The 27,083-nt window shown below is 37.3% G+C and overlaps 2 protein-coding genes across 19 annotated transcripts in view; one reads left to right on the forward strand and one right to left on the reverse strand.

Moving 5' to 3' along the window:
- The window catches only part of LOC105227966 (supervillin), a 454,663-nt gene that overhangs the window by 340,696 nt on the left and 86,884 nt on the right, over positions 1-27,083 (forward strand). The gene's annotated exons all lie outside the window — the stretch shown is intronic.
- On the reverse strand, positions 24,713-26,633 carry LOC105227963 (hybrid signal transduction histidine kinase B). The gene is made up of 2 exons (XM_011207533.4): positions 26,068-26,633; positions 24,713-25,212 (listed from the first exon to the last, which is right to left on the reverse strand). The coding sequence occupies exons 1-2, from the start codon at positions 26,446-26,448 to the stop codon at positions 24,811-24,813; spliced, it is 783 nt and encodes a 260-aa protein (XP_011205835.2). The 5' UTR covers positions 26,449-26,633; the 3' UTR covers positions 24,713-24,810.

Genomic DNA, 27,083 nt, shown 5'->3' on the forward strand with positions numbered 1-27,083 from the left:
ATCAGGTGGATAGAAGGGTATTTCTTACGCTAATATAGAGACTGTCAGAATCCGAATATTGATTAGGAAGATACATAGGTCTGCTATTATCTAATATTTTGCTAGATTGTGGCCTTCTAAATTTTAAAATAGACTTGAAGTTTATAGTGACAGCATATGGGGTTTCTGAAATTGTATATATGTATGTATGTTGAGTATACATATCTATCAGGGCTTATAATACTTAAAGTTTCTTTACCTCATCCTCTAAAGTCGGCTATGTATGTGATCCCAAAGAATGAGTTCATAATCCGTTTGGGTTCATGCAGGGTCATCGCGCTACATATTGAGAATTCTTGAAGTCGCATCTTTAACATGATAAATGTTTGTCTCCAAGACGCTGCTCATTTGACGAAACCGCCACTGATGGAAGCTTATTATTATCCATGATATTACTAACCTAGTCGTCTTAAATCCTATCTCTACTTGGATCTCTCTACATCGTTTAGATGGATAATGGTTACCTAGTCCCCGTTAGGATGGTATGTTTCAGATAAGTTGTCATCGAAGTCACCCAACGGTAGGCCCAGGAAACGTGCTGTTTCGATGAGGTCGGACCATTGGGAGAGGGGTGTAAATGTGTACGGTTAGCTGGGCATGCAAAGAGGTGATTAGTGGTGGGACTCGTTGCATGCTGGGCCTCTATTTGATATATCGGGGCCGGTTCTGGATAGGTAGGAGTTTAACCTGCTACAATATCTAAAACGAAACTACGCAAGGGTCACTCTCGATTCTTGCGGCAACTTGAGCTCTTCGTCTGCAATGGGTTGTAGTTTGAGTCCAAGTACGCTTTTCACTGAGAGCGAGTCAGTGAAGGTGTTTATGGCTCCACTGGGAATGGCGGTCAGTGCTTGCCTGAAGTTTGTTTCGTCCGAAGTCTGGTCGGCGTATTGTTTTATGTCGTCGACTTAGTTGAGGAAGGACCTCTTGATGCTTCTAGGAGGCGGTTCCGTTCCAAACAGGATGATTCTATGAAAGCACTTCAGCAGAATCTGCTTGGAGAAAAATAATGGGCTCCTTAAATGGAAGCATGCGGAACTCACTGTGCAGATGTTCGATGACAGACATCAAAAGGCATCCCCGTGTTGTCTAGAGTGCAGTGTTCTGACATGTCTGTAGCTTTCTCGTCTGCATTTCACTGCATCCAGGCGACGATATTGGTGCGGCGTAGTTAGGGACTGTCCTGCCGATTGCCTTGTATGCTGCCAACAACGGTTTTTTGTCGTTTTTTCGTGTACTACCGGCAAGCGCATTCAGTATTTTATTGCGGCTCTGTACTTTGGCCCAAGTACAGTTAATGAATATAGTCGCTGTGGATTTAGTGTGGGAGAGTGTTAATTTAAGTTTTGTGCCTTATTGTTGTTGTCTTGCCTAATGAATTTTCCAGGTCCATTCCGGTTACATAAAACCAACACTCTTGGAAAAAGTTTGCTCTGGCATTTCTCTCAGTGTATCAACACTTGCTGAAATCACTGAGTTGAAATAATTCAGCAAGTCTATGTTGACTTTGACACTGTGCAAATAATGCAGAGCAACTGCAACAATAATAACAACTAACATATTTACACCACATACTCATATATTGAGTAATAATGACATGCTAACAACACAACAACAAGTGCAATAATAACACCGTCGCAACTAACAAGTCTATGCCAGTGTGTTAATGCAAATACGCCAGAAAATGCTCGGTATTTGTTGCTATTATTATTCTTAATCTCACACACACACAACAACACATATATGTAAGTATGTGTTTAACAAGCTACGTTGCCGCTGCAGTTGTTGTCAGAAGTGTCAACCTTTCATTGCACCGACCGGCAGGCGGTCCGCTCCTTTTTGCAACTCCCAACACATTTCACAGCCAAATGGATCTGCAAACATGCCAAGGGTAAAATGTCAGCGGCAGCGAAATGTGGAACACTTGTGCGGTGCGGCGTTTGGGGCTTAAAGAGACAGTTCATAACATAAATGCAGAGGACTTGCTTACGGCGGCAAAGGCGACTGGGCGCTGAGGCAGGTGTGTGCGCAACGGAGAAGTAGAACAGCCGCGGTACTGACATGCCTGATGGATATTACAAACAGCCGGTGAAATACATTCCCTTACTAAAATATTTGCTTGTAATGCTTGTTTTTGCTCCTCTGCCAGTCCCTTGGTCCCTGTAATTATTTGCTTCAGGTGTGGCAGCGGATATGTTGCAGCAACGGTCGTGCCATTGAACTTTTATTGCTCATATGTGCTTTTCATTTATTACTTTATGGGCTTAAAGGGCAAACCGTTTACTATCACAAGTTTATGAGGATAATAACAAGTATCTATTTTTATGCATTTTATTTTATTTTATTTTTGTTCATGGCATTACTTGATTGTTGCGATAGTCGAAATTTGCGGAATTTTGCTTGACGGCCTTTATTCACCTTTGTGCTTAGAAGTTGCCAAAGAGCATCCGAAAGTTGGTTAATTTTATGAGAGGGATTTTTAAGCCAAAGAGGCACTTGTAGGTTTGTCATAGATTCAAGAGGGTTGATCTCTACTGGAAACCACTCTTTAATGTTAATTGAAGACTTATATACTTAACTCTTAATCCTAATTGCCCGTTGATGTACAAGTATGTCGCTTGCTGAAAAAAGAATCTCAGATATAGCTTGTTAAGAACCCGCAAATCGTTACTACCTCAAACCACAGAAAGTTTAATCAAGTAAGTTTTTTTATTTATAACATATAGTCTTGATGACTGTTCTATTCAAATCCCTTCATAAAGTTCGAGTTTGAGTCCCATTGAAATTTTTCCATATAATCGATACTAAAAAGTAAAGAGTTTAGCTTTATTAAAAAGTTAAGGTTTTGTCATTATATTTTAAAAATGGTTTCGGGCAAGTAATTTCCGCGCCTCGAATATATTCCAGCCGAAAGACCCAATTTTCGAATAAGTCCATAAAATAGAGTCCAGCGGTGCGCCCACCACAACATTCCTTCAATAAATTGATTGTTACGTTGACTGTATGATATGTAGCGCCATCTTGTGGGAACCAAAGGTCGTCCACATCAACACCCTCCAATTCTGACATGAAAAAGTTCTTAAACATGACCCATTAGCGTTAGCCATCGATTGTTATATTATGGTTAGCTTAATTTTTTAAGAAATATGGGCCAATCACTCATGTTTCCCATAGAGTACAACAAATCGTGACTTGTTGAGGATGTAAAGACTTCTCAACAATGGCTTGTGGATTATTATCACTTTAAATGGAAAAATTTTTGAACTATTGTCTCATTGAAAACCACATGTCTAAAAAATACCCTTTATCCAACTAGAAAGTCAAGTTAAGCTTTTAAAAATCTTTCATTATATGCTTCTTTCAGATATTCTTTAAAATCGTATAGATCTCGTTTTAGATGGAGCAGGAAGGGTCCAATATGACATGCGCGAAATAACCATTTCGAGGTTTCCTAAGTTTTTAAAGAAAAAACACAGAAACTTCAAATTCAATAGGGAATGTTTATTGTCATTCGAAAGAATATTCTTTGGCATTTATTTTTTGAATATTATCTCTTTCAAATATTGGCTGCGTCTACGTCTCAGATGGTCCATCCATTGAGTCCAATTTTCGATGACTCGTTCGAGCATTTCGACTGGTAACTGGCGAATGACACACGTGATGTTTTGCTCCAAGGACTTAATCGTAGCGGAAATGTCCGCATGGACTTTAGACTTTACATATCATATGATATCACACGATCTTGGTGCCCAATCGACCGGCCCAAAACGTGAAATTATCTGCTCATCGAAGTGTTCTCTCAATAAATCCATTGACTGATGAGATGTGTAGGCAGTGGCGCCGTCTTGTTGAAACCAAATATCGCCGATCACGATTTTCAATTTTCAGTTTTTTTTCAAAATATCAGAAACCAAAAACCTATTGTGTTCTAAAGGTTAGGTCTAACTATAAAGCATAATAATCGAATTATACTAGCCTCCGCTCTTAGAAATAGAACCAACTTGCCAGTGTGTACTAGAAGAAGGAACTCTAGGAAAACACAATATAAAGACAATTCGAAAACTTGAACTATATTCTAAGAGGAGTGTCTTGATATCTAGTAGAAACTATAAGTAGCCGATACAGGCCGTAATAAAAGCACACAAATCTCAAAAATTTTGCTAGTTTTGATAAAAAAAATAAGAATTAACCATACAATACTTTAAAATAAGTCTGCTAAAAAAATCATTCGTAATTATTACAGCTTTACGATCACTGCGTCAGTTTCAATAGTAAATTACTATTCTTCAGGTTAATGGCTATCAGACAAGTCATCGGATTCATGCAGTAAAATTTTATCTGCAGAGATCAATAAAGTTGGCTTGTCGCGAGCATTACATAAGTTATTTTTAAATGCTTCAGCTGCTGCTTGCAAAACACCTTAGTAAGCACCGCTTACGACATTAAAGCGCTGAAGTTTTATAATAAAAGCCATCTACAGATCGCATTATTTTTATTATTTCCAGTAAGTTTATAATTGTGGGCTGCATAACCAAGAGTAGGAATACCATATACACATAGTACATATGTATAGGTGATAGTACGAGTATAAATAAATGACAGAGTGAAGCATCCCCTTGCATACATTTCTATCTGTAGTTGTAGTTATGTAAAATCTTCTGCCATGAGCGTTTTGCAATCTAAAAGCTTCTTTGTGCTTCTTTTCGTTGCTGCTCGCAAACTATTCGATTGCATTTGAAGATCGCCGATAAGCTGTCTGAGTATTTATTGTATGTTACGAGAATACAATGGTGTTGTTCAGATTCTAGTATACATCTACTTACCTAATGCCCACAGCGTTTATTCCATTGTTAGTTAAGCTGATGTTAGAAATAAACAAAACTATATAAAAAAATATATATACATATACATATGTATGCAAAGTTGACGTTCAGCTGGAAACATGCTTCACGCCACTCTACGATTATTGCCAAATAAAGACGAGAAATTGCGAAAATCGAAGTTGAACTATAGAGTATCGTTAAACCAACAAGCGACACTGCACCAAAGACCGAAAGACCCACGACAATCCAGTCTTTCTTACCAAAACCGATCGTGAATTCTATTATGACAAAGTTTTAACTCGGTAACATTACTAAAACAGTAACAACAACTGTAAAAAAGAGTACACAGTCCGTTTAGAGATCGTTTTAATATAATCATTATATAGTACTATATATAATCTTCTGTGGAAAATACAGCCCTTGAAAGATTTAAACTAAAAGTACTTCGTTGTCACACTCTTTATCTTCGTTCTGAAATATTATATTAATGGCATTTTAGACATATTAACAGGTGAATTGAAAAGTCCATGGCCTAACATATATGTTGATGACACTAATAGAATTAAATCAATATGAATTTTCGTTAGACCTAACCTTCAAAAGGTTAGGTTAGTTTGAACGAGGTGAAATGTGCACTGAGGACGACGAAGGCACCCTAAATAGGTAGTTACAGACGAAAACATCAAAAAAGACACTACACCGCGTGACAAATGAGTAAAAATTATGGCGAAAATCCATGAATTGAGCTTCGAATTGCTTTCGCATTAACCGTACTCTTCAGATCTGGTCTTGAGCGAATATTTCCTATTCTCAGATTTGAAAGGAATGTAACGAGTCCTCTCCCGTCGAACGGAGAGATCGCCAAACTGAGGACTATTTGAAGCAAAGAACAAATGGTATTAAAAAGTAGGAGCGGCGCTATAATCAGTGTAACACCCTTGAAGGGAACTATGTTGAATAAAAAAAAACGATTTTTTTCCAAAAATATGTGAAATATGCCATATACGATTTGTAACTGACATTGTATCTAATCGTGAGGCCTTCCATTTACTGAAAAGCGGAATTAATACCATAATGGTATAAAAGTATTCCCAAAACGAGTCCTCTCCGGTCGAAGACCAAACTCTCCAAGTCCCTCAACCTTCACGTCCGGCTATATGATGCTGTGGCATCGACAATCACGACATAAGATGAGTCGTCTTTAGAAGTGTCCGGAAGATTTATGATCCGTTGCGCAGTGGCAACGCCGAATACCGCAGTCGATGGAACAATGGGGTGCACGAGATATACGAAGACATTGGCATAGTTCAGGATCGGCTGCGTTGGCTAGGTCATGTCGTCCGAATAGAAGAAAATACTCCAGCTTTGAGGGTTATCGATTCAGTACCCTCTTCAGTAGAGGAAGAGGATAACCTCCACTCCGTTGGAGAGATCAGGTGGAGGAGGACCTGTTTGCACTTGGTATCCCTCAGTTTTTGAGATATTTATCCGTAGTTCAGCACACGCGCTTTTCTTCCAAAGAAGCTGCTCAAATGTTTGAATCGCCAACATCGGACCACTATACCATATAACTGCCATACAAACTGAACGGAATCAAGTTTTTGAGAAACAAAACTTTTGTACTTAAGAAAAGTATCATGGCTTCGGTGCACTGGAAGTTAATGTTTTTCCGTAAGTTTCCAAAAAAAAAGTTGTGTACATAACATAGGCAGGTTTAGGGTTAACTTGAGCGATTTCACCCCGAAAGCGGAGAGCCAACAGTTTGGTTCATTAACTGCTTGCTTGCTTTTTAAATGCATATTTCCTTAAAGGAACTTTTCCTTCGAACACACTCTATTTCAATATTACCGTGCATATATTTATGATATATATGTATGTATGTATATATATACATATGTACATATATTATAAAATATGCATTCTCTGCACTTCTATTATTCAGTTGCGCTTTGCTGTCAGTCTGTCAAATTACAAGAATGCCATCCATGCAACAACACAACAGGCGGCAAGCACTTGTAATATGCAAGATGTACTAGACACAACAATAAGAATATAAATATATATTTATGCAAGCGATGTGGACAGAAAAGTATTTGACGCGCCCGTCAACGTCACAGACAATTGGAGTGACAAACAATAAACTAAATGCAATGTCTTGCCGACACACACACACACACACCCATGCATACAAAGGCATAATAGAAGGAAGGCAGCAAAGCTGGACAGACATAAGACAGGCAGTTGCACAATGGCGTAGAAGAATTGCAAAAGACACACATACAAACGAAGACAGCGCAGATATATTGCAATTGCAGCGCAGCGCCGCCGCAGCCTCTTCAGCTCATCGCTTCGAGTGCAATGAAAATCTACTAAATATTCAAGTGAATTTCTCGGCTGCAGCGCGTCCATTCGCCGCTGATCTCTTCGCATGTGTTGCTGTGTGCGTGTGTAGTTGTGTGGCTGTGTTCACCGCAGTACTGAAGTGCTGAATTTTGATGCTCAATCACGTTGACTGCCGTCACTACTGACCATTTTCGCCCGTGATTTAATTTCGTTTGCTTTGCAAGGCTTGGCGCAGTGTCGCTGGGTCGGTGGTTTCGGCTTCACTCAAACGTGACATTTTCGCGTTTTTTCTTTTATCTCACATTACACATATACATACATACATACTATAAATGCTGTCGTCTGTGAGAATGCACTTATCGCCATTTGTTTATCTGTATGTACATATGTGTATTGAAGTTTGTTGTGAAATTTGAATTGCAAAAATTTTTTACGCCTCTAGATTTTGCCGCCGTCACTAACGAAGTTTGCATAATTTTGCGGTTATTTTGGTTCCATCGAAAATTGTCGCTGTAATCAAGGGAATTCAATACTCGGTCTGTGCATACTTCATCGTTGGCCGGCTAAATGCTGACCAAGAGCTGACGTTTTTGTAATTGAACTTAGTGCTAAGGGTTTTTTTAGACATGTTATCGTATCTTTATGTTTTCTGTCGAGAAAATTCAATGAAATTTGAGTAGAGAGTACTTCATTACTTACTAAATTACGAGGAGCGCGGAGGTTGTCAGACCACAAACCGCCGTCTTAATGTGTTATATTCAGTTGTAAATCAGAAAAATTTTTTTTTTCTTTTTTTGAGTATCTTCGCTGCAACAAGATAGTGGTCCGAGCCAATGCTAAGACCTCGAAACGTACGCACGTCTAGAACACTGGAGAACTGTCTTTCATCTATCACAACATGATCGATTTGGCTGCTTGGTGGCTGTTCGATTCGGAGACAGCTTGATGAAGTATCCTATGCTGGAATCTATTCCTGTAGATAACCATATTTAGAGACCCGTCGAAGTCGATCAGCCTCAACCCATTTGGGAATGTTTCATCATGGAGGCTGAATTTATCGACTATTGTGCCAAAGATGCTTTGCTTGTCCACCCGGGCGTTAAAGTCGGCAAGCAGGATTTTGACATCGCAGCGGGGATAGCTCTCATAGCTGCGCTTCAAACGCTCATAGAAGACCTCTTTGGTCACATCGTCTTTTTCTTCCATCCGAACGTGGGCGCAAATAAACGATATGTTGAAGAACTTCGCTTTGAAGCGGATTGTGGCTAGACGTTCTTTCACCGTGGTGAATGCAAGTCCTCGACCACAGAGTTTCTTTCCCACTACAAATCCCACATTGAATTTGAGCTCCTTTATATAACCACTGTAGTAAATGCCACAAGGACCTACTCTCCTTAGTCCTTGTCCCGTCCATCGCACTTTATGGACGGTGGCGATGTCAGCATTTACTTTTACGAGGACATCAACCAGGCAGCGGTACCTTGCCAATTACGGGACCGGACATTCCAGGTGCACGCCCTCAATTCGTAGTCCTTATTTCGTTTGCCATGGTCGTCATCAAAAGTGGGGTCACTCATCCGAGGCTTGTTGTTCCTTTTCATTGGTAAGATTTTTTACGTGGCGGGTCCCAAACCCAGCGCACAACCCTGTGGAGGGTTGTTTCGCCTTCTCACTTTAGCTCGCCTTCAAACGGATGTTCTTTTTCTACCCAGAGGATACTTGGTCAAGACCGGAAGTCGTGAGCTGCTTGAGTCATATGTAAAAGAATCGTTTCTGGCCACTCTCAAGTGAATAGCGATGAGAGAACTTTTCTCATTTGCGTGAACTTCTACACATGACTCCATCTTTCTTCTTTATATTTCCTCGAACATTCATTTTTAATTACTCTTTCCTGCTGAAAAATTTGTCGTTTTGAGATTCAAACAATTCAATGATATATAGTACATAAGTTCACACAAAAAATAAGTCCTTCTCATATAAGTTCCTGGCAGATCCATTACTCCACTCATTGAGCTTACAAATTGCAAAAGTCAAAATTTACAAGTCCAATCCTCTCATATTTACTTTTACATACTGATTTCCACTTATTTCACTATGTATGTATGTATGTATGTAATTGCTGCATCTGCAGGGAAGGTGATACTCACTCGCCTATATATAAATAGTTGCTTGACAAGTTAATTGCTGTGCTTTCTAGCGTTGTTGTGATGAGGAGTTTTTGCACGCACACAATGCCAAACACACCTGCAACCACTTGTTTATTATTATTATTGTTTTTATATACATATATGTATGTTGTTGTTTTTGTAATATTGTATTGACCGCATGCAAAGCGAAGCTTAATGACTTTTCTGCAAAAGCAATTCCATCACAAGTCCGAGACACCAGCTGACAATTGACTGCAATACAAATTGTTCACTGAGATTATAGCTAACAACTCAGGTCTGCTTGTTGTTTTTGCATTTTGCTTTTCGCTTTTGTATTGCATTGTTATTTTTTATTTTATTGTCTGTTGTTATTATTGACTGTGAGTTCAACTTCAAACGAAAATATACAGAGAATTACATACACATGTAGATAGATTGCGAAGAATTCTCTTTGCTTGAGGTAGAACAGAAAAAAATTACAACAATTGCAATATTAACGGAGTTTACTACGCCATTTTGATCATCAAAATCATTTGGTCTCACGTCATCAAAGCTATTATCGCCATCAGCGTTGTCATTTCAGAGATAATCACAGGTTGCCATGGCATAAAAAATATCTAGAAGATTAAGTCTGACATGCGGCTTAGAGGATTTTTATACCACCTGATCAAAATTAACCCGGACTCTTTATTATTGCCGTCAAAATGGACCCCTGAGTCAATACATGCATTCTCACGCTTAATCCAATTTTTCGTAAACTGCTATCAAGCCTCAATTGGGATTGCCTTCAGTCTTTTCACCGAATTTTGTTTTTTTTTCTGTAGTATTGGAATATGCTATACCCAAAACACTAACCGAAATGTGTTTAGTCGATTCAGAAATGATTATAAGATCCTCTGTTATAAACACGACGGTTTTAAAGCATAGTTTTAACTTTTTCGATGCCATAGTCATTAACAGGGGATAATAGACGACTCGCATGAGGCAAATTTTCAATGACATCACGACCTTCAATGAACTCTGAACTCTGCCACTCAAATACTCATGTTGCGTGAAAAAGTAGACTCCCTAAAATACTTGGGCAACATTTTCAACGATTCCGTTCCTTTTGAAACACAATTTTTCAACTTATTTTCCTTTCAAACCGTCTGTATGTTATTTGATTTGACTGAACTATGACTTTAGTCTATGATCGAAAGGAAAATAAGTTGTTTTGTCTCGGTCTCGGCGACTTTCCAATAACAATGATTTTGAGCTTTGAGGACAAGAAAAATCTGCTGGAGGCTGGAACAAAAGGTCACGATTAAAGTGGAAGCATTGTAGCTCAGTTTATGCAACTTTGCAATCGTTGTCAAAGGCTTGTCAGCCAATGAATCAGCCGATTCCATAATACAGATATTAGTGACATGACGACTCGTTCCTTTGATATCTTAATAAAGTCAGCTATCGATAATTATTTTTTGATTCCTCTTTTCGTAGCAATCTCATTTAGTCGCTCATAAGGTTAATAGGTTTTGATACCTGGAACTTAGCACACCACTTACGAATGACTGCTTTGCCAGCTGCAGCACTGATAACACTCATCAAGTTTTTATTGGAAAAAGTTTCTGAGCGCCGGTCGTCTTTTGAGTTTTTTCATGTTTTTTTTTTATATTTTTAATTATTGTGCAGTTTGATTGTGTTAATTGAAATCTTATTCTTATTTGTGACTTCGGAGAAGATTTGAAAAACAAAAAACCTCTTTAGTTTACCATTTTTCGACGAATTAAATTACAGAAAAACTTTATTTTTTACTTTTTATTAACCAAAAGGAACTGAAAACGTTTGTAACCTTCTAAGTTCTCCAGTTTTTTTATTTTTAATTTTCTCTAATATTGTTTTGAATCCTAAAAGTAGGCAACATTTGATACTAGGTGCCTACTGTTAGGCGCATATAACTTATTTAAATGAAAGCACTCTTCAAAATTATTGTTTGAATATCTTTTAAGCGTTCTTTAATATCATAAAAAGATATTATATTTATGTATATTGAAGAAGATTAGTTTAATAATAAACTAAGCCAAAGAAATTTAACTTTTTTACAGAAGTTTTTTAACTTTTTGACTGAATTGAACATTTTTCTTTAAACCGAACAAGAAATTTTCTTTAAAAATGCCAGTTTCTTGATAAATATTTTTAATTTTTATTAATTTTTTAATTTAATTTTTAATTTTTATTTATTTTTTTTTTAATGTTATTATTTTTTATATACATATATTTTTGTTCGCTTTTTTAAATTTAAAGGCTTTAATAGTTTTTGGTATTTTTTTAACATTTTCAAAAATGTGTATTAAGTTTTTTTTGTTTTTTTTTATTATTTTTTTATTCCTGTCTTTATTTTTTGTATTTGTTTTTTATAATTTATTTTAATTTTTCTTAAGTCTCTTAATTGTTTTTTTATATTTAATTTAGGGTTTGTTTTAAATTTTAGTTTTGTTTAGTTTTTTAAGAGTTTTTTGTTATTGTTCTAATATTTAATTATCTTTTTAAGTTTTTTTCTTTTTATTCCTTTTTTGATTTTTATATGTATTTTTAATTTTTTTTTGTTATTAATTTTATTTTTTTAATTTTTATAATATTTATAATTTTAGTTTAAATTTATTTTAGTATTTTTTTCGTTAATATTTTTAATTTTAAAGTTTTTAAATTTTTTTTTGTTAATTTATTTAATATTATTAATTTTGTTAATTGTTTTTAATTTTAATATTTTTAATCTTTTTTTTTAAGTTTTTCTTAATTTTTTTAAATCTTTTTTATTTCTATCTTTATTGTTTTTAAATGTTTTTTCCGTTTTTATTTTTATTTTATATTTTTTTTATATTTTTATTTTTATATTTTTAATTTTTTTTCATTTTTATATTTATTTCAATTGGTTTTTTTGACCAACAAAAATGCAAGTAACCTCAATTTGAATGCAAATGCTTTTATGCATTTATTTTGGCGACCCACTCGCGTAGAAACTCTCATTTGTATGCACATACACGCGCACAGCGTGGCCATTCAATGAAACAGGCGGCGGTGCGCATGCGCATAAAAACTTTCCTTGCCAAATGTAGCCCACACAGCGTTCGGCGTGCAGCGTGTTGTTACGCCAAAGGCACCTGCACTTGTCACACTGGTCCTGTAGCTGCCCCTGTTGCTGTTGTTGCTGCAACAACTTTGATGCTTCATAATGCTTTTATTGGTTTGTGGTGGCGTCAAACGGGTTTAGTGTCGCCGTTGGACCTCAAAGTTCGCACAACCAGTCTGCAAGCGCAACACACACCGAAATACAACGCATATATGAATGTGTGTGTGTGTTGCACATGCACTTCCACCTTATTGTTGTTGCTATTTTTATATAGTGTGTTTGTTGGTCTTCTATTATTTGATTTCTTGATTTATTTTCTACTTGTCCATTGTGTTGTTGTAATTTTCCGATAAAGCGGCCTGCTGCAACTCTTCTTTGTGTGTGTGTGTTTGTAGTTTCCACCTGCAAGTAATCTTTCAACATTAACTAGCCGTAATAACAACAACCACCGGAGCAGCGGTTGACCACATGAGTTGCCTTTTTAAATGTAAAACTTATGGCAACCACACGCACACACATACTATCTTGCATTTGCAGCGCTTAGTTATCTAGTTGTTGTTGTTGTCGCCTTGACAGGCGCTTTGTTGTTGCGGTCTCTGTGCGGCCAATTGTGTGGGCCGCTTCGTCTTTCGTCGTAATTTACTACGGCATCGAAATTGTTTTCTACTTAGACACTTAAAGTCTTCAAGCTGGCTCTTTTTGTCGGTGGTCGCTTGCTCGTTTTTGGTTAAAATATGCAATTATTCATAAATGCATGTTGTAGCTTTGCGAGCGCGTGTGCCATGGGCATAATAACTGTATACTTTCCCTATGTATGCTTGTGTGTGTGCTAAATGGTCATTTAAGGCAACAGCAAGAGTAGCAGGTGTTTTGCTAGAAAACAAGACTAGATAAGCTCGTACTTTCGTTGCCAAGCTCTACTATTCAATGTCACGAAAGGTTCATGAGATCAGTGCACGCTTTGAAACCGGGTATTGAACTAGAATAGTATTCCTATCAATCTAGCTAGGAAATGTGGTACCAAGATTGCTTCAATAAAAAGCTTCTAGATTTTTTAGTACTTCAGGGGAAATTTTAAGGAGGTTTCGAAATTCTGTAAGGTTTTTGAACCTAGACAAGTTTCCACATTGGTTCGTCGCAATTTATAGAAACCAGCTTCCTTTTTGATTTAACCAATTTCGACTCGGCTCGTCACGATTTTTTAGATCGATACCTCAAAAGCTGTGTAAGCTGGGTAAATCGACTCAGCTCGTCACGCTGATCATTTATGTACAATTTTTTTAGGATATCCGCTGTTTTCTCCTGGGTGTTATAAAATGTGTGGCTAACTTAATATACCCGTTTCAGGATATAAAAAGGAACAACGAGTATGCTTGAAATGTTGTTTCCAAGATAATCACGGCTATGAAATCTATGAAAATGTTCCAAAAGTGTTTTTGGCAGTCTACTTTATCACGAACAGAAGCCTTTGGAAAGCATGAAGCCTTCAGTGAAGGTCCATCCATCTCTGTTTTTGACGATTACATCGAAAAAATTAAAGATACAAGTACTTGAAAATAGGCGTCTTGACATCAGATTGATGGCAGAGGAGCAACATTTCTTTTGGATCGGTTCAAGACTCAATGACGTGTGTCAATGTTAGACTAGTACCAAAAGTCCAGAACCTTTTGCAAAAACGATGTCAAGTCGAGGTCGTAAAAAGGTTGCTTCACAGCGTAGCTGAATAATCTTTATCTCAAAGCTTTACAATGGCCCACATTTGGTTCTACCTCTAGTGATTCTCAATTGAGCTGTAACATCCAGAGAAATACGGTGGAAGTGATACATATTTTTTAAGCGTAAGCCCCACTTGGTCCCCCCTTAAGAACTATTTTTGGATCCACCCCTGATTCTATAGGTATTCAGTATGATATACGATGCCATCATATATATTATACTGAATGGTGATAGAATCAGGGTCGGATCCAGAAATAGTTCTTAAGGAGGACCAAGTGGGTCCAAGTTTTGAAAATCTCTCAAGAACTTCTTCTGCAGTGACATCAATGACACGATGCGTCAGGCCGATCAATCTATCTTAAAGCATGTTCACCCTCAGCCACGTTTTCATGCGGCGAAGTGTCGAAAAAGATCGTTCAAAGCTCGCATTCGTCACAGGGAGTGTGCAGAATATGCGAAAAAACTATGAATTATATTTCTTCCGCGTTTCAAATGCAGCAATCGGTAACTTGTTATCTTTTGACTTTTGCTTCTGATCCCAATGACACTGTCAGTGATTAAGTTCATCTTTGAGCTTCAAACGTCGCACGACGTTGTCATTATCCAAAGGGCTTTGAATCTGTCTATCAAGCATTCAATAAGATTTTACATTTCAAGCAGCAAACTCACTTGAAATCCATCCAATACTTCTCTAGAAAAGCGCGTCTTCAAATCTTCGCCGATTGTATCCAACAGATGAATGCACACTGAGACCCTGTTTAATTCTTCACAAGTTCTCACACAGAAATTTTCGCGTTTTCGCAGCCGACAAACAGATTCTAGTTTTCTTTTTGTAAACTTTCGGTTCTGCCGCCTTTTTTTTCGTGTCTGAATGGGTCGAAAATGTTCCTCTGCTTTTTGTCTTCGACTTCAGAACGTTACAAGCAGTGTATCCATCATATGCCTTTGCCACAATAATCACGCCGAGTGAATGAGTTAGAGATGGAATATCACATAGGCTATTAGAGATCATACGATCGCATACTTAATGCGAAAATAATAGTAGAGATAGCTGAACTGAAGAAACATTCCTATATATTCTCAAAAGTATCTGGTCTAGCTAACAGAAATGGGCTAGTTTCTATCCTAAGTTGCGGACTTTTTGTTGTACGTAGAACCGAACGTTGTGAAGTCATGGATCATCTCGTGATCGTTTTTCTCTTCAATACTACTCATCTCCATCCGGAATCTGTGATAATCTATCCGATCGACATAAAAAAATTCATATTAAAGACTTGTAGACATCCTTCCTTATGCTGTCGTGAACCTTTTTTCTACGTTTCTTTTTTAGGTTATGTATGGAAAAAAGTTAAGTCAGTTATAGTAATCTGAGTCCACTCTAGAGTTTAATAAGAACTCGTTCCATCTTGTTCTCAGTGCTTACGGCTTGGATTCCTCTTGTGCTGAGCAACCTTCTTCTTCTTCTTAATTGGCGTAGACACCGCTTACGCGATTATAGCCGAGTTAACAACCGCGCGCCAGTCGTTTCTTCTTTTCGCAACGTGGCGCCAATTTATAATATCAACAAGATTTGGTCAAATAGCTTATGATGTAGCTATTGCTCAAGAAAATTCTTCTAAGGTGCAATCTTAAAATTGAGACGAGTATAATTCCCCGAAAGTCAAGTGAGATCAATAATCACAAACATATATATTTGCCTGCCAACATAACACATCTTCAGTTTGACACTGACATCTGCCAAGTTGTCGCGATCTTGCCTTGAACTACAGCAATTTCCTATGATTTACAAGCGATTGTCAAGATCACAGCGCAACAATTGCCGTGAATCGCGCTGCTGGCCATTACAACAACTGTAATTATCGCATAAATTTCCACGTTGGCGGCACTGACGTTGGCCAACACTTAATTGCAACGGTCATGCAGTACACACACGCACACACACTAACAAAGCGAAATACAAAGCTTGAAGCGTGTAAATATTATTAGTCGACAAAAGCGCCAATATAGCAGCAGAATTTGTAGAAAAATACGACGAATGGCAAGGCAAGCGAAAATATTTGAAATTCTTACAACTTTAAGCCAAGCACATTCATTTATATATTCATGTGTGTAACCGCAATGCAGTTGTTGCGCATGCGCGGCAAGCCAGATTCGCAGTTGGCGCAAATAAATACTCAATTGCCAGAGTTGTTTTGAAAAGGCGTTGGCTTTGTATGTAATTTATATAAGAATTTGTGTGTGTGTGTGTACAAGCGTACTTGTTAAGCGCACGCGCCCCAGTAACACCGCCATGCCAGTAGACATCAATTGCTAGACGCTGTTTCGCCATAGTTAAGAGGCCTCCAAACTGTAATTGACGCAATAATAACACTAGTTGTACGCAGGTGTTTCTTACACCAACCGCCGCTCGCTAGTTTTCAACTGGCTTTCAACCCGCCCGCTCGCCTTCAGTTGCCTGACTTCTGTCTTCGGCCAGGCCGCTGCCAATTTTCAAGCTGTCATGTCAACCTGGAGTGTGTTAGATATACAATTGAAGAAAAAAATAACACACTTCTATGATTGTTGATCATTTGCGAATATTTGCCGAAATTGTTCTTAGAAATGCTTAATAGTCGAGTAGAAAATTGAGCAGTTATGATTGTGAGGCATTCTTCGTATTGATTTATGATCTGGAAGTGAAAAGTTTGGAACGGAATTCTGGTTATATTGGAAGTTAAGGAAAGCACTGCGACTTGTGGTCTACTGTGTACTAAGCTCTGATTTCTTCTTCTTTTCTGGTGTAGACACCGATTACGTTTATTTGGCATCAATTTCAGATACTAAGAGCAGTCAGGTTCTTCTCTTACTGATCTTTTCTATGGAGTGGAGGTCTCCTTCTTCCTCTGCTTCCACCGGCAAGTATTGAATCGAAAGAAATTTGTCTGATGATAGGAGATATTTCGTATTATCCTCGTTCATAACCAGACCATTACAACCCCCATTGGACAATCCGCATTAGCTTTGCGGGGATATCAAGTTCAGAGATAGTGGCAGGCCTTTTCGTGATGTCGAAGGCGGCTTTAAAGTCGACATAGAGGTAGTGTGTGTCGATCTTCTTTCCAAGATTTGGCGCATGGTGAATATCTGGTCGATAGTAGATTTCCCAGGTCTAAAACCACACTGATAAGGTGGTCCTCAATTTGCTGACGGTGGGCTTCAGTCGTTCACACACTACCCTCGTTAATACTTTAAGTGCGAAATTAAGGCGGCTTATCCTACGGCAATTGGCGCAGCTGGTGGGGTCCCTCTTTTTTGTGGATTAGACAGAGCTCTCTTAGGTTCCAATCTTCGGGCATGCTTTCATCTGACCATATCATACAAAGAACCTGCGTACTTCACGCTGAAGCATATTTTACTAAAAACATAATTTGTATCTTTTTTAACTCCAAACTCGTACTTTCGTTGTTTACATTATCAAAGCTCTCAATATGGCCATTTTTGGCGGCAAGTGGCAGCGTGCCACTTTTGTAGCCCATATACGAAAGAAATACAAGTTGTTGCGACAAAAATAGGCGGCGATGTTTGGAGTCAAGCTGTGTCACACAACTGCCTCAGTTCGCTTACTTGTTTACCTGGGAGGAACCGTGGTTCGTTGGTTATTAAATACAAGTCAAAATTTAATGTGAAAGTTGTATTTGCTTTTTTGACATATTTACATAGCGCATTTTATGGAAGAAGGATTAATTTTGCTTACAGGAAAATGAAGATTTTTGAGTTATAAGAAAACCTAGACGTCGTTCTTTTAAGTTGTTGCGTTGAAAATTTAAATGATGGATTGACAACGGTTCAATAGCTGAAATGGTCAAGATTTTGGTCTAATAAAAGCATAAAAATTGCTGACTGTGCTTTCTAAGCTCTAGAGAATATTATTTTTATGTATGTACATATATTTATACCTTGCCACGAAGCTTAAAAGACCCAGAAGGAAACTTTGACACGCGAACTAGTCTCTCAGTGTTTGAGATATCGATCTCAAAATTTCCACAGTTCCATTTTTCCCGAAGAAGCTGCATATTTGTCGGAATTGCCGGTGTCGGCCCACTATAGCATATAGCTGCCATACAAACCGACCGATAAAGCACAAGTACTTGTATGGCAAACTTCTTTAGTTGAAGAGATATCGGCACGGAATTTGGTATGGATTACTGTCCAAGGTAGCACTACAATCTCTGAATATCTTCCTCAAATCGGATCACTATATCATATAGCTGCCATACAAACTGGCCGATCAAAATCAAGATAATGATCTTTTACTACCTTTTATGCTGTAAAAAACGCACATCTGAAGGATATTGTTTTTTCTCTGCGACCGAAGTTACTCAAAAATATCAAAAACCATAAAAATATAATATTTTTTTTTTACCAATTTAGCTTTCAAAATAAACCACTTCCACTTTTTAACGTTAACTGTCTGCGTTTTTTTTTTGTTGCACGAATATTCCAACATTTTCCTGCTTTGTCTCAGTTCCGCGGTTTGTATTTTGGCGAGTTTATGTCCATATTAGCCGCCTCCTGGCGACGCTATTTCGTAAATTTAACGTTCAACAAGCTTCGTTTGTACATACATATATACATACAAGTATGTGTATGTGTATAGTAATGTTTTTGGAGCGATTCCGAAGTGATCATGACCATGACTGCACGTTTCTAATCGCTTCAACGTATATTTAGATGTTTTTGTATGTATTTGTTGTATTGGTTAATACGAGTTTTGACCATAAAAGCGCACAATTATTGATATGATTATGTTTGTTCATATGTATGTGCTTGTATGTGTGTACGCCTCTTAGTACCTGGGTAAATATAAGATATACATATATACTATATGTATATCGTTTGATCACAATATTTGGAAACTTATTTCGTTGTTGTTTTTTACTTTTAACTACGGCCGAGTCAATAATTTTTTTATTGATGATCTTGCAACTTTTTAACTCCATTGTTCTGTACATATTTTAATTATTCTTCTTTGTTGCATTTGAATTGCTCCATTGTTTGTAATGGACGATTTTGTAAGCAAATTTGTGGATACTTGATTTTTTGCGGCAAGTAAAAAATGCCTTTAAAATCTATAATTTTAAAAACAATTTTCCAACGGGTGATCTAAGTAGAGGTGCGATCGATATCCTTTTTTTGATAGATCACGCTTGAGTCGTATCAAGCTGTTATTGTATTTTTGTTCAGTATTGTTTTGCATTTCATCATGAAAAGTTTCCAGAAGATCCGACCTTTTTCGAGCCAAATTTTCTTCAGCGACGAGGCCCATTTCTGGCTTAATGGATATCTAGATTCAAGAGCTGTTATTTCATCCAGAAAAACAACGGTTTGGTGTAGTTTGTGAGCCGGTGGAATCATCGGTCAATATTTCTTCAAAAATGAGTTATCAAATATTAGACTCAACGGATGGGACATCTGCGATGTAGCCGCTGCCAACATTCGAAAGAGATAATCGTCAAAAAATAAATGCCAAAGAATGTTCTTACGAATGATAATAATTAATGGGGAATAAATTTGAAGTTTCTGTGTTTTCTCTTTAAAAAGTTTGGAACCTTTATTTTATACCAAACCTCTGTTAAAGGTGACTTTGTGTGCTTAAGTATTATTTCACTATTACTTTAGAAAAATTCGCTACTTAAGTCGGAACCCTGAAAACACATTTTACATAATTACAAAAAGATACAGCAGATTGTGTCTATCATTGCTCTACATCTATCAAATTAGCTGATTATATCTCCAATTCATTTCGATGAAGATTAATTACGTTTCGTACGTTAGATGGGTTCATAATTTAAATAGGCGCTTGGAATTGTTGTTGCTCTTCTGCTTCTAAGCTTTTAAGCTTCTTATTTTCTAATTTATCTATGTACGTATATAAGTGTGTGTATATTATCTGTATGTGAGGAATATATTTCGAGACGCTGAAGCAAAAATAACGAATTGGATGTTTAATTATTGGATAAATGTGGCGTTGCTTAGGCGCTTGTCTTCTTAATTCTTATATCTTATTGTTTCCAATGTCGAAATTATCTGTTGGCTGGAATTAATAGTAATATTTATTTACTTTTTAATCATCCAATCATACTATGACCATGTATTCTTTGTTTTTTTGCTTAATTCTGACAACGATTTTTAACTGACTGAGGAGCAGTTTGTTTGAAGGTTGATTGATTGATTTATTTAAAAAAGTAAAGACCTTAAAATCGCACAGTTGGATGCTTCACACCAACACTCATTTCGATATTATTTGAATTAATAGTTTGGAAAATGGGTAAATTTAAGGTGCAGTTAATACTAACATATATTTTAATGAAAGTAAATATTTTTTATTTATAGTTACTACCATCTGGCATTGGTGTATAATTTGTTATTAAATGTTTAAGAATGAAATATCATAATTTATTTTAATTATTTTCTAATGTCGTTTAAATGTTTGTTTTCGAAAACGTCAGAAGCATTAAATTCAACCTTATACCAAGTTCCGACAGACACTTAATTATAAGATTAAGGCTGCTGAGTAGATCATCTGAATAATCCACTAGATTTAGAAAGATTTCATCGCACAAAAACAACATTTGCTAATCTCCTCAACGAGGATACTTAAAGCTAGACTACTCGAAAGCTTCCTTTGCGACTCTGATTTAACCCCAACTGTTTGCCAGAAGGGAAATTTATCACATAAACACAGCTGATTTAGATACTACAAACTCTCAAAGTGAAAAAAATTAAGCAAACAAACAAATAAAATGAAAAGTTGAAAATTAAAGAAACATTAAGTAAAAAAGTAAAGCAGAAAATAGTGTCATAAAAAGGAGAGTAAAGTGAAGTGAGGCTGCCGAAGCCGACCCAATAGAGTTGTGGCGGGGAAAAATGCCACAGATTCGATCAACTTGTCAAAAACAGGTGTCTTATAAATCTCGAATAGAGAGCATCATTTCATTCAAAATATGATCAATGAAGAGCTTCAGATATTAATTCAAAGTTTTTACCGAAAATTTTTTTATCTTATCGCAAGTAACCACCCTATAAAGGAGTAATTGGTAATGAGTAAAGATTGTTTATAGCAGATTTTCTAGGGTATTTCATTATTATTCTTCGGCAGCGTAGAATATGTGAGTATATTGGGTAGTCGAAAAAGTCTTTTCGTATTTTGTCAATAGATGTCGTTGCAATCGCATATCTCCAGTGCTATCAATCCTATTGTGTCATACCATATAGTGTTGGAAAGGCGAGATTTTAAGCTTTATTTAATCAAACAAATTGAATTCGCGAAAGTTGAAAAAAACTTACAGCTGGTCAAAAATTAATGAAAATAATAAAGAATTTTGTTATAAAGGGTGATTTTTTAAGAGCTTGATAACTTTTTTTAAAAAAAAAAACGCATAAAATTTGCAAAATCTCATCGGTTCTTTATTTGAAACGTTAGATTGGTTCATGACATTTACTTTTTGAAGATAATTTCATTTAAATGTTGACCGCGGCTGCGTCTTAGGTGGTCCATTCGGAAAGTCCAATTTTGGGCAACTTTTTCGAGCATTTCGGCCGGAATAGCCCGAATTTCTTCGGAAATGTTGTCTTCCAAAGCTGGAATAGTTGCTGGCTTATTTCTGTAGACTTTAGACTTGACGTAGCCCCACAAAAAATAGTCTAAAGGCGTTAAATCGCATGATCTTGGTGGCCAACTTACGGGTCCATTTCTTGAGATGAATTGTTGTCCGAAGTTTTCCCTCAAAATGGCCATAGAATCGCGAGCTGTGTGGCATGTAGCGCCATCTTGTTGAAACCACATGTCAACCAAGTTCAGTTCTTCCATTTTTGGCAACAAAAAGTTTGTTAGCATCGAACGATAGCGATCGCCATTCACCGTAACGTTGCGTCCAACAGCATCTTTGAAAAAATACGGTCCAATGATTCCACCAGCGTACAAACCACACCAAACAGTGCATTTTTCGGGATGCATGGGCAGTTCTTGAACGGCTTCTGGTTGCTCTTCACTCCAAATGCGGCAATTTTGCTTATTTACGTAGCCATTCAACCAGAAATGAGCCTCATCGCTGAACAAAATTTGTCGATAAAAAATTTTCGAACCGAACACTGATTTTGGTAATAAAATTCAATGATTTGCAAGCGTTGCTCGTTAGTAAGTCTATTCATGATGAAATGTCAAAGCATACTGAGCATCTTTCTCTTTGACACCATGTCTGAAATCCCACGTGATCTGTCAAATACTAATGCATGAAAATCCTAACCTCAAAAAAATCACCCGTTATGTATTTCGAAATTTTTGTATAAAAAAAGGAAAAATGCCATGCAAGCCACCCATGAAATTTGTGAAGTTTACGGAGACGATTATGTATCAGTTCGTGTAGTACAACAATTGTTCCCCTGCTTCCTTTCTGAAAATTTCGATGTGAAAGATGCACCTCGCTCTGGTCGACATATCGTTCAAAAGTTCAAAGAAATTATGCAAAAGATTGACCAGGGCCGTCACTTAAGTAGTCATGTCGCTAAAGAACTTAGCATTCTTCATCAAACGGGTTTCAAACATTTAAAAAAAGGCTGGCGACAAAAAAGAAGCTCGATGTTTGGGCACCACATGAATTGTCTGTGAAAAATTTTGTGGACCGAATTAAAATCTGCGATTCTTTGCTGAAACGAAATGAAATCGAACCATTTCTGGAGTGAATAGTAACAGGGGATGATGGAGTGGATCAAATATGACAAAAATGTGCGAAAAGGATCATGGTCAAAGCGTGGTGAAGCTCAACAAATGGTCGCAAAGCGAGGATTAAAGCCTCGAAAGGTTATGCTTAGTATTTGGTGGGATTGGAAACGAATCATCCCCTATGAGCTGCTCCAGCCAGGTTGACGATTGATTCTACATTTTACTGTTAACAACTGATGTGATTGAAGCAAGCAATCGAAAAAAAACGGCCAGAACTAATCAACAGAAACAGCTTTGTCTTCCATCAGGATAACGCTAGACCATACACATCTTTGATGACTCGGCAAAAACTGGTAGAGCTTGGCTGGGAAGTTTTGATGCATCCACCATATAGCTCTGACCTTGCACCATCGGACTACCATTTGTTTCGGTCAATGCAGAACACCCTTAATGGAGTAAAGTTGGCTTCAAGAGAAACCTGTAAAAATTACTTGTCGCCGAGAAAACAGAAAAATTTTACACTGTTAGAATAATGTCTCCAGTGGAAAAATGGCAAAAGGTGTTCGACCAAAATGGTATATACTCGTATTTGGTTCATTAAAGTTCATTATACTTACTCGTAAATATAAAAAAATTAATTGAAGTTTGATTGGAAATACGACTTTTTCGACTACAGAATATTACTCTTTAAATGTTATGCTAATTTTACTTCTCCGTAACTCTGCTGATAAGCGCTAAAATTTTGAGTGGTGGTACATAGTTTTATAGGTATGTACACAAATCTGAACGCTTTCTTCCGCACGTGTTTCATGAAATTCCGAACAAAACAAAAAAAAAAAATAAAAAATAGAAAAAAATTGTTTTCAAATGTTATCGCAAATCTGCTATGCAAAATATGCGCTGACGTCATTTTGTTCGCAAATATTTTCCTAACACATGTACCAAAGTTTACTTCCTTTACGCTTATTAGCATAACTCGATAACAATTTATTAACAACGTATTTTTATCTGACAAAATATTTAATTTGAACTTTTTACTCTTTTCTTTGCAGGTAAGTGATGCTAAACCAAAAAATAAAAGAAGATTATTTTCTTCGCCCAGAATTTACGCTAGAAAATGGTGCAAAATGTGGCAGCTAAATATTTAGTGTGAGTCAAAGTAAAAAAAAAATTGTCAACATGCTTAGCTAATGATCGAAATATGTATACATAAATATATATATGTATATATGTTTGCATAAAAAGTGACACGTGAGCAATAAATAAACACAGCTGAAAATTTCAAACGGAAATGCATAGATAATGCAGCCGACAGCCGTGACCAACGCAAGGGTTTGCTCCAAGTAAACTGTGGTGGGGTTGCGAAAGATGCAGCCGAGTCACGCGCTCACACTTGCAAAAACAATTCGCATTTGCATTTGTCTTGTTAATTTGGAAAATATTTACACTACTTAAACAAAGCGGGCTTATAATCCCTTTTTGTGCTGATTTGTCAGTTCGTTGTGATGCAGGGTTGATTTTCCGTACGACACTTAACGAAGCTTTGAAGTGCACTTGACTGGATTTGTGTGTTTGCAAACGTGCCGATATTGTATTACTGCAAAATTGGCGAAAATTGCGAACACACTCGGAGAAAAATTTTGAAACGGCTTGGAAAAAAGATTTTAAAAATTAAAAAAAAAATTTTAAAAATTAAAAAAAAAAAATTTTAAAAATTAAAAAAAAATTTTAAAAATTAAAAAAAAAAAAACAAATTTAATTTAAAAAAAAGCTGAGTACTATGGATTTCCCACAACCAAAAATGAAAACAACAAACAATTAAATTTTCCTCACATTCTTTCATTTATTTCTTCCTTACAATCATATTCACATAACCTCACTAGCTTTTTGGTATTATTTAACCGCCGAAGAATCCCTTGATTTTACCGGCGGTCAATTTAACAAGTTTAAAATCTGTGCTACTTGTTGTTGTATGTTTTGGGACTGCTCAGTGGTCGTTAGTTCATCGTAGACTGCGGAGGGTGATGATGGTAGCGTCGTCGGTGCTGATGATGGTGCTGGTGGCTCAGTGGTTGTCGTTGTTGTTGTTGTGGTGGAACTAGTCGTTGGTACTGTTGTTGTTGTGGTGGAACTTGTGGTTGGCTGCACCTGTCCATCCAGACAGGCCTGCAAGTAGTTATAGTTACTTGCAGTGTCTGCCACATAGCGGCGCTCAGCACGTTGGCAACACTGCTGATGATGCAATTCGACGCGACGGTAGCGCTCTTGCAACACGGTCGCATGTTCGGAGGCATTACCCGATATGCTGTATGTGGCCTTGGTGTTCGCACTGCCCTGTGGATGAAATAACATACATTTTATTAGAAATAATTTTAGAAAAATTCTATCGGAAAAGAAAAATATTTATCTCGTACTCTTAAGTCCTTTGTATACGGCGATATTGACTCCAGGCCGCCTTCTCAGCCCCACCTTTATATGCTGCGCTTCAATTGTGTTATAAAAGCTTCCCTTATGAAACACCTTAACTCTTCAGTAACCATAAAGAAAGTCGTAAGTAACTCTTCAGTAACTCTTTTCGAGAGAAGTGCCAATAACGGGACGTATCAGTAGTGATAGCCCAGTTAGATTGTTATCGAGGATTACACCTCTTACCATGATTAGGGTTTACCCTATTGCCTGTACAATTGAGCTCTTACATCGTTTTTTTCACTCGGAATTCCTGTGGCTATACTAAATGGACTTCGGTGATGAAAAGTCGAAAAGAAATACTCGTAACTTTTACTGATAGCAGAGAAAATACCCGAAACTAAACGAAAATCTGTCCCCAATCACTTATAAATTAAGACAATTTCTTGTCGCCTTTGGGAAGACCAAATAATGAAGCCCGAATATCAATTTCAAAGAAAATCTAGCGCTGACCCATTCTGTAATTCAAGGTTATCTTCTTCTTCTTCTTCTTTATTGGCTTTGACATCGCTTACACGGTTATAGCCGAGATTAAAACAGCCTTAGGCTGTTGTGTCTTTTTCTTTGAGGTGTTTTTTTACGTTCCGGGTTCCAAATCCAGCACACAACTTTGGGGAGAGTTTTAAAGCTATCACATTCAGATATTTTCAACTATCTTTTCCGACACTTATACTACCTTATTAACCGTTCCAAATTCTACAGCATACCCGAAAATATACTTACAATTTTCGTGTGACAGTTGAAAAGTTCCAAAGTATTGTTGAGCTCATTACAAGTGCGTAAACTGCTGCATACCGCCTCGGCTGCATCCACAACTTCCTGTCGCTCTTTCGCCGAATCACCATCAATTTGTTTGCGTTCCTCGCTCGCTTCGAGCAGGCATTGCTTGTAGTCCTGACCGTAAGCTTCGCTGATCGAATTTGAATGCCCGATGTAATCGGTAAAACACGCCACCGATACTTGCGGATTCAGCGCCGTAAGTCGCGAGGTGAATAGCAGACGTGCCAAGCCCTGTTGGGATGCTAGTCCTGCGCTGTGCGGCAATTGTGACATGACCGGTTGCAGCGCGGCTGTCAGCAGTATTGCTATTGCCAATCTTAGCATGTTGTCTCGTTTCGCGTCGACGATTTTTGCGTAATTTCACTATATGATCGGCGCTAGTTGCCTTTAATGCGGTCACGTAGTACTCCAAGTCTGCGGCTTGTAATAAACTTTTCGTGCAATTATACGTTTTATTCTCACCGTCCGTCGAGTTGTTGCTCGTCGTTTGAATTTCGCAAAACTATGTTGGTCGCTAAGCAGGAAGAGTGTTTTTTATATCGCTTAATGACTGCGAATTTTCGTAGCCTAACGCTTACTCACCTTATCAGGCGTTATCTGTGACAAAGAGTTGGTTAGTAAACAGCCTACTCTAATATTTTCAAAAGAGCAGACACTTCTTTGAGATTTGATTGTTTTAGCTCGCGCATCTCGTTATTCAACAACGAGGCTACGAGGTTGGACTGAAAAGTTTTTGATATAAACAAAACAGGGTCTTCTATGAAGCTCTGGGTTTGCTCTAAAAAATTTATGGTTCGTCGAAGTTCTGGTGATTAGATAGGGAATAAGTTAAAAGTTTATGGCGACAGCAATATCCTTCCGGCTTAAAGATAATGTACGTCTTAGTATTTTTCTCCTTGTTGTAGGGCAGAAAACATTCCTAAAACAGTTTTGAGCAATGTTGTCGAGTTAACAATACG

Source organism: Bactrocera dorsalis, chromosome 5, assembly GCF_023373825.1.
Source record: "Bactrocera dorsalis isolate Fly_Bdor chromosome 5, ASM2337382v1, whole genome shotgun sequence".
In the NCBI taxonomy this organism is placed as follows: domain Eukaryota; kingdom Metazoa; phylum Arthropoda; class Insecta; order Diptera; family Tephritidae; genus Bactrocera; species Bactrocera dorsalis.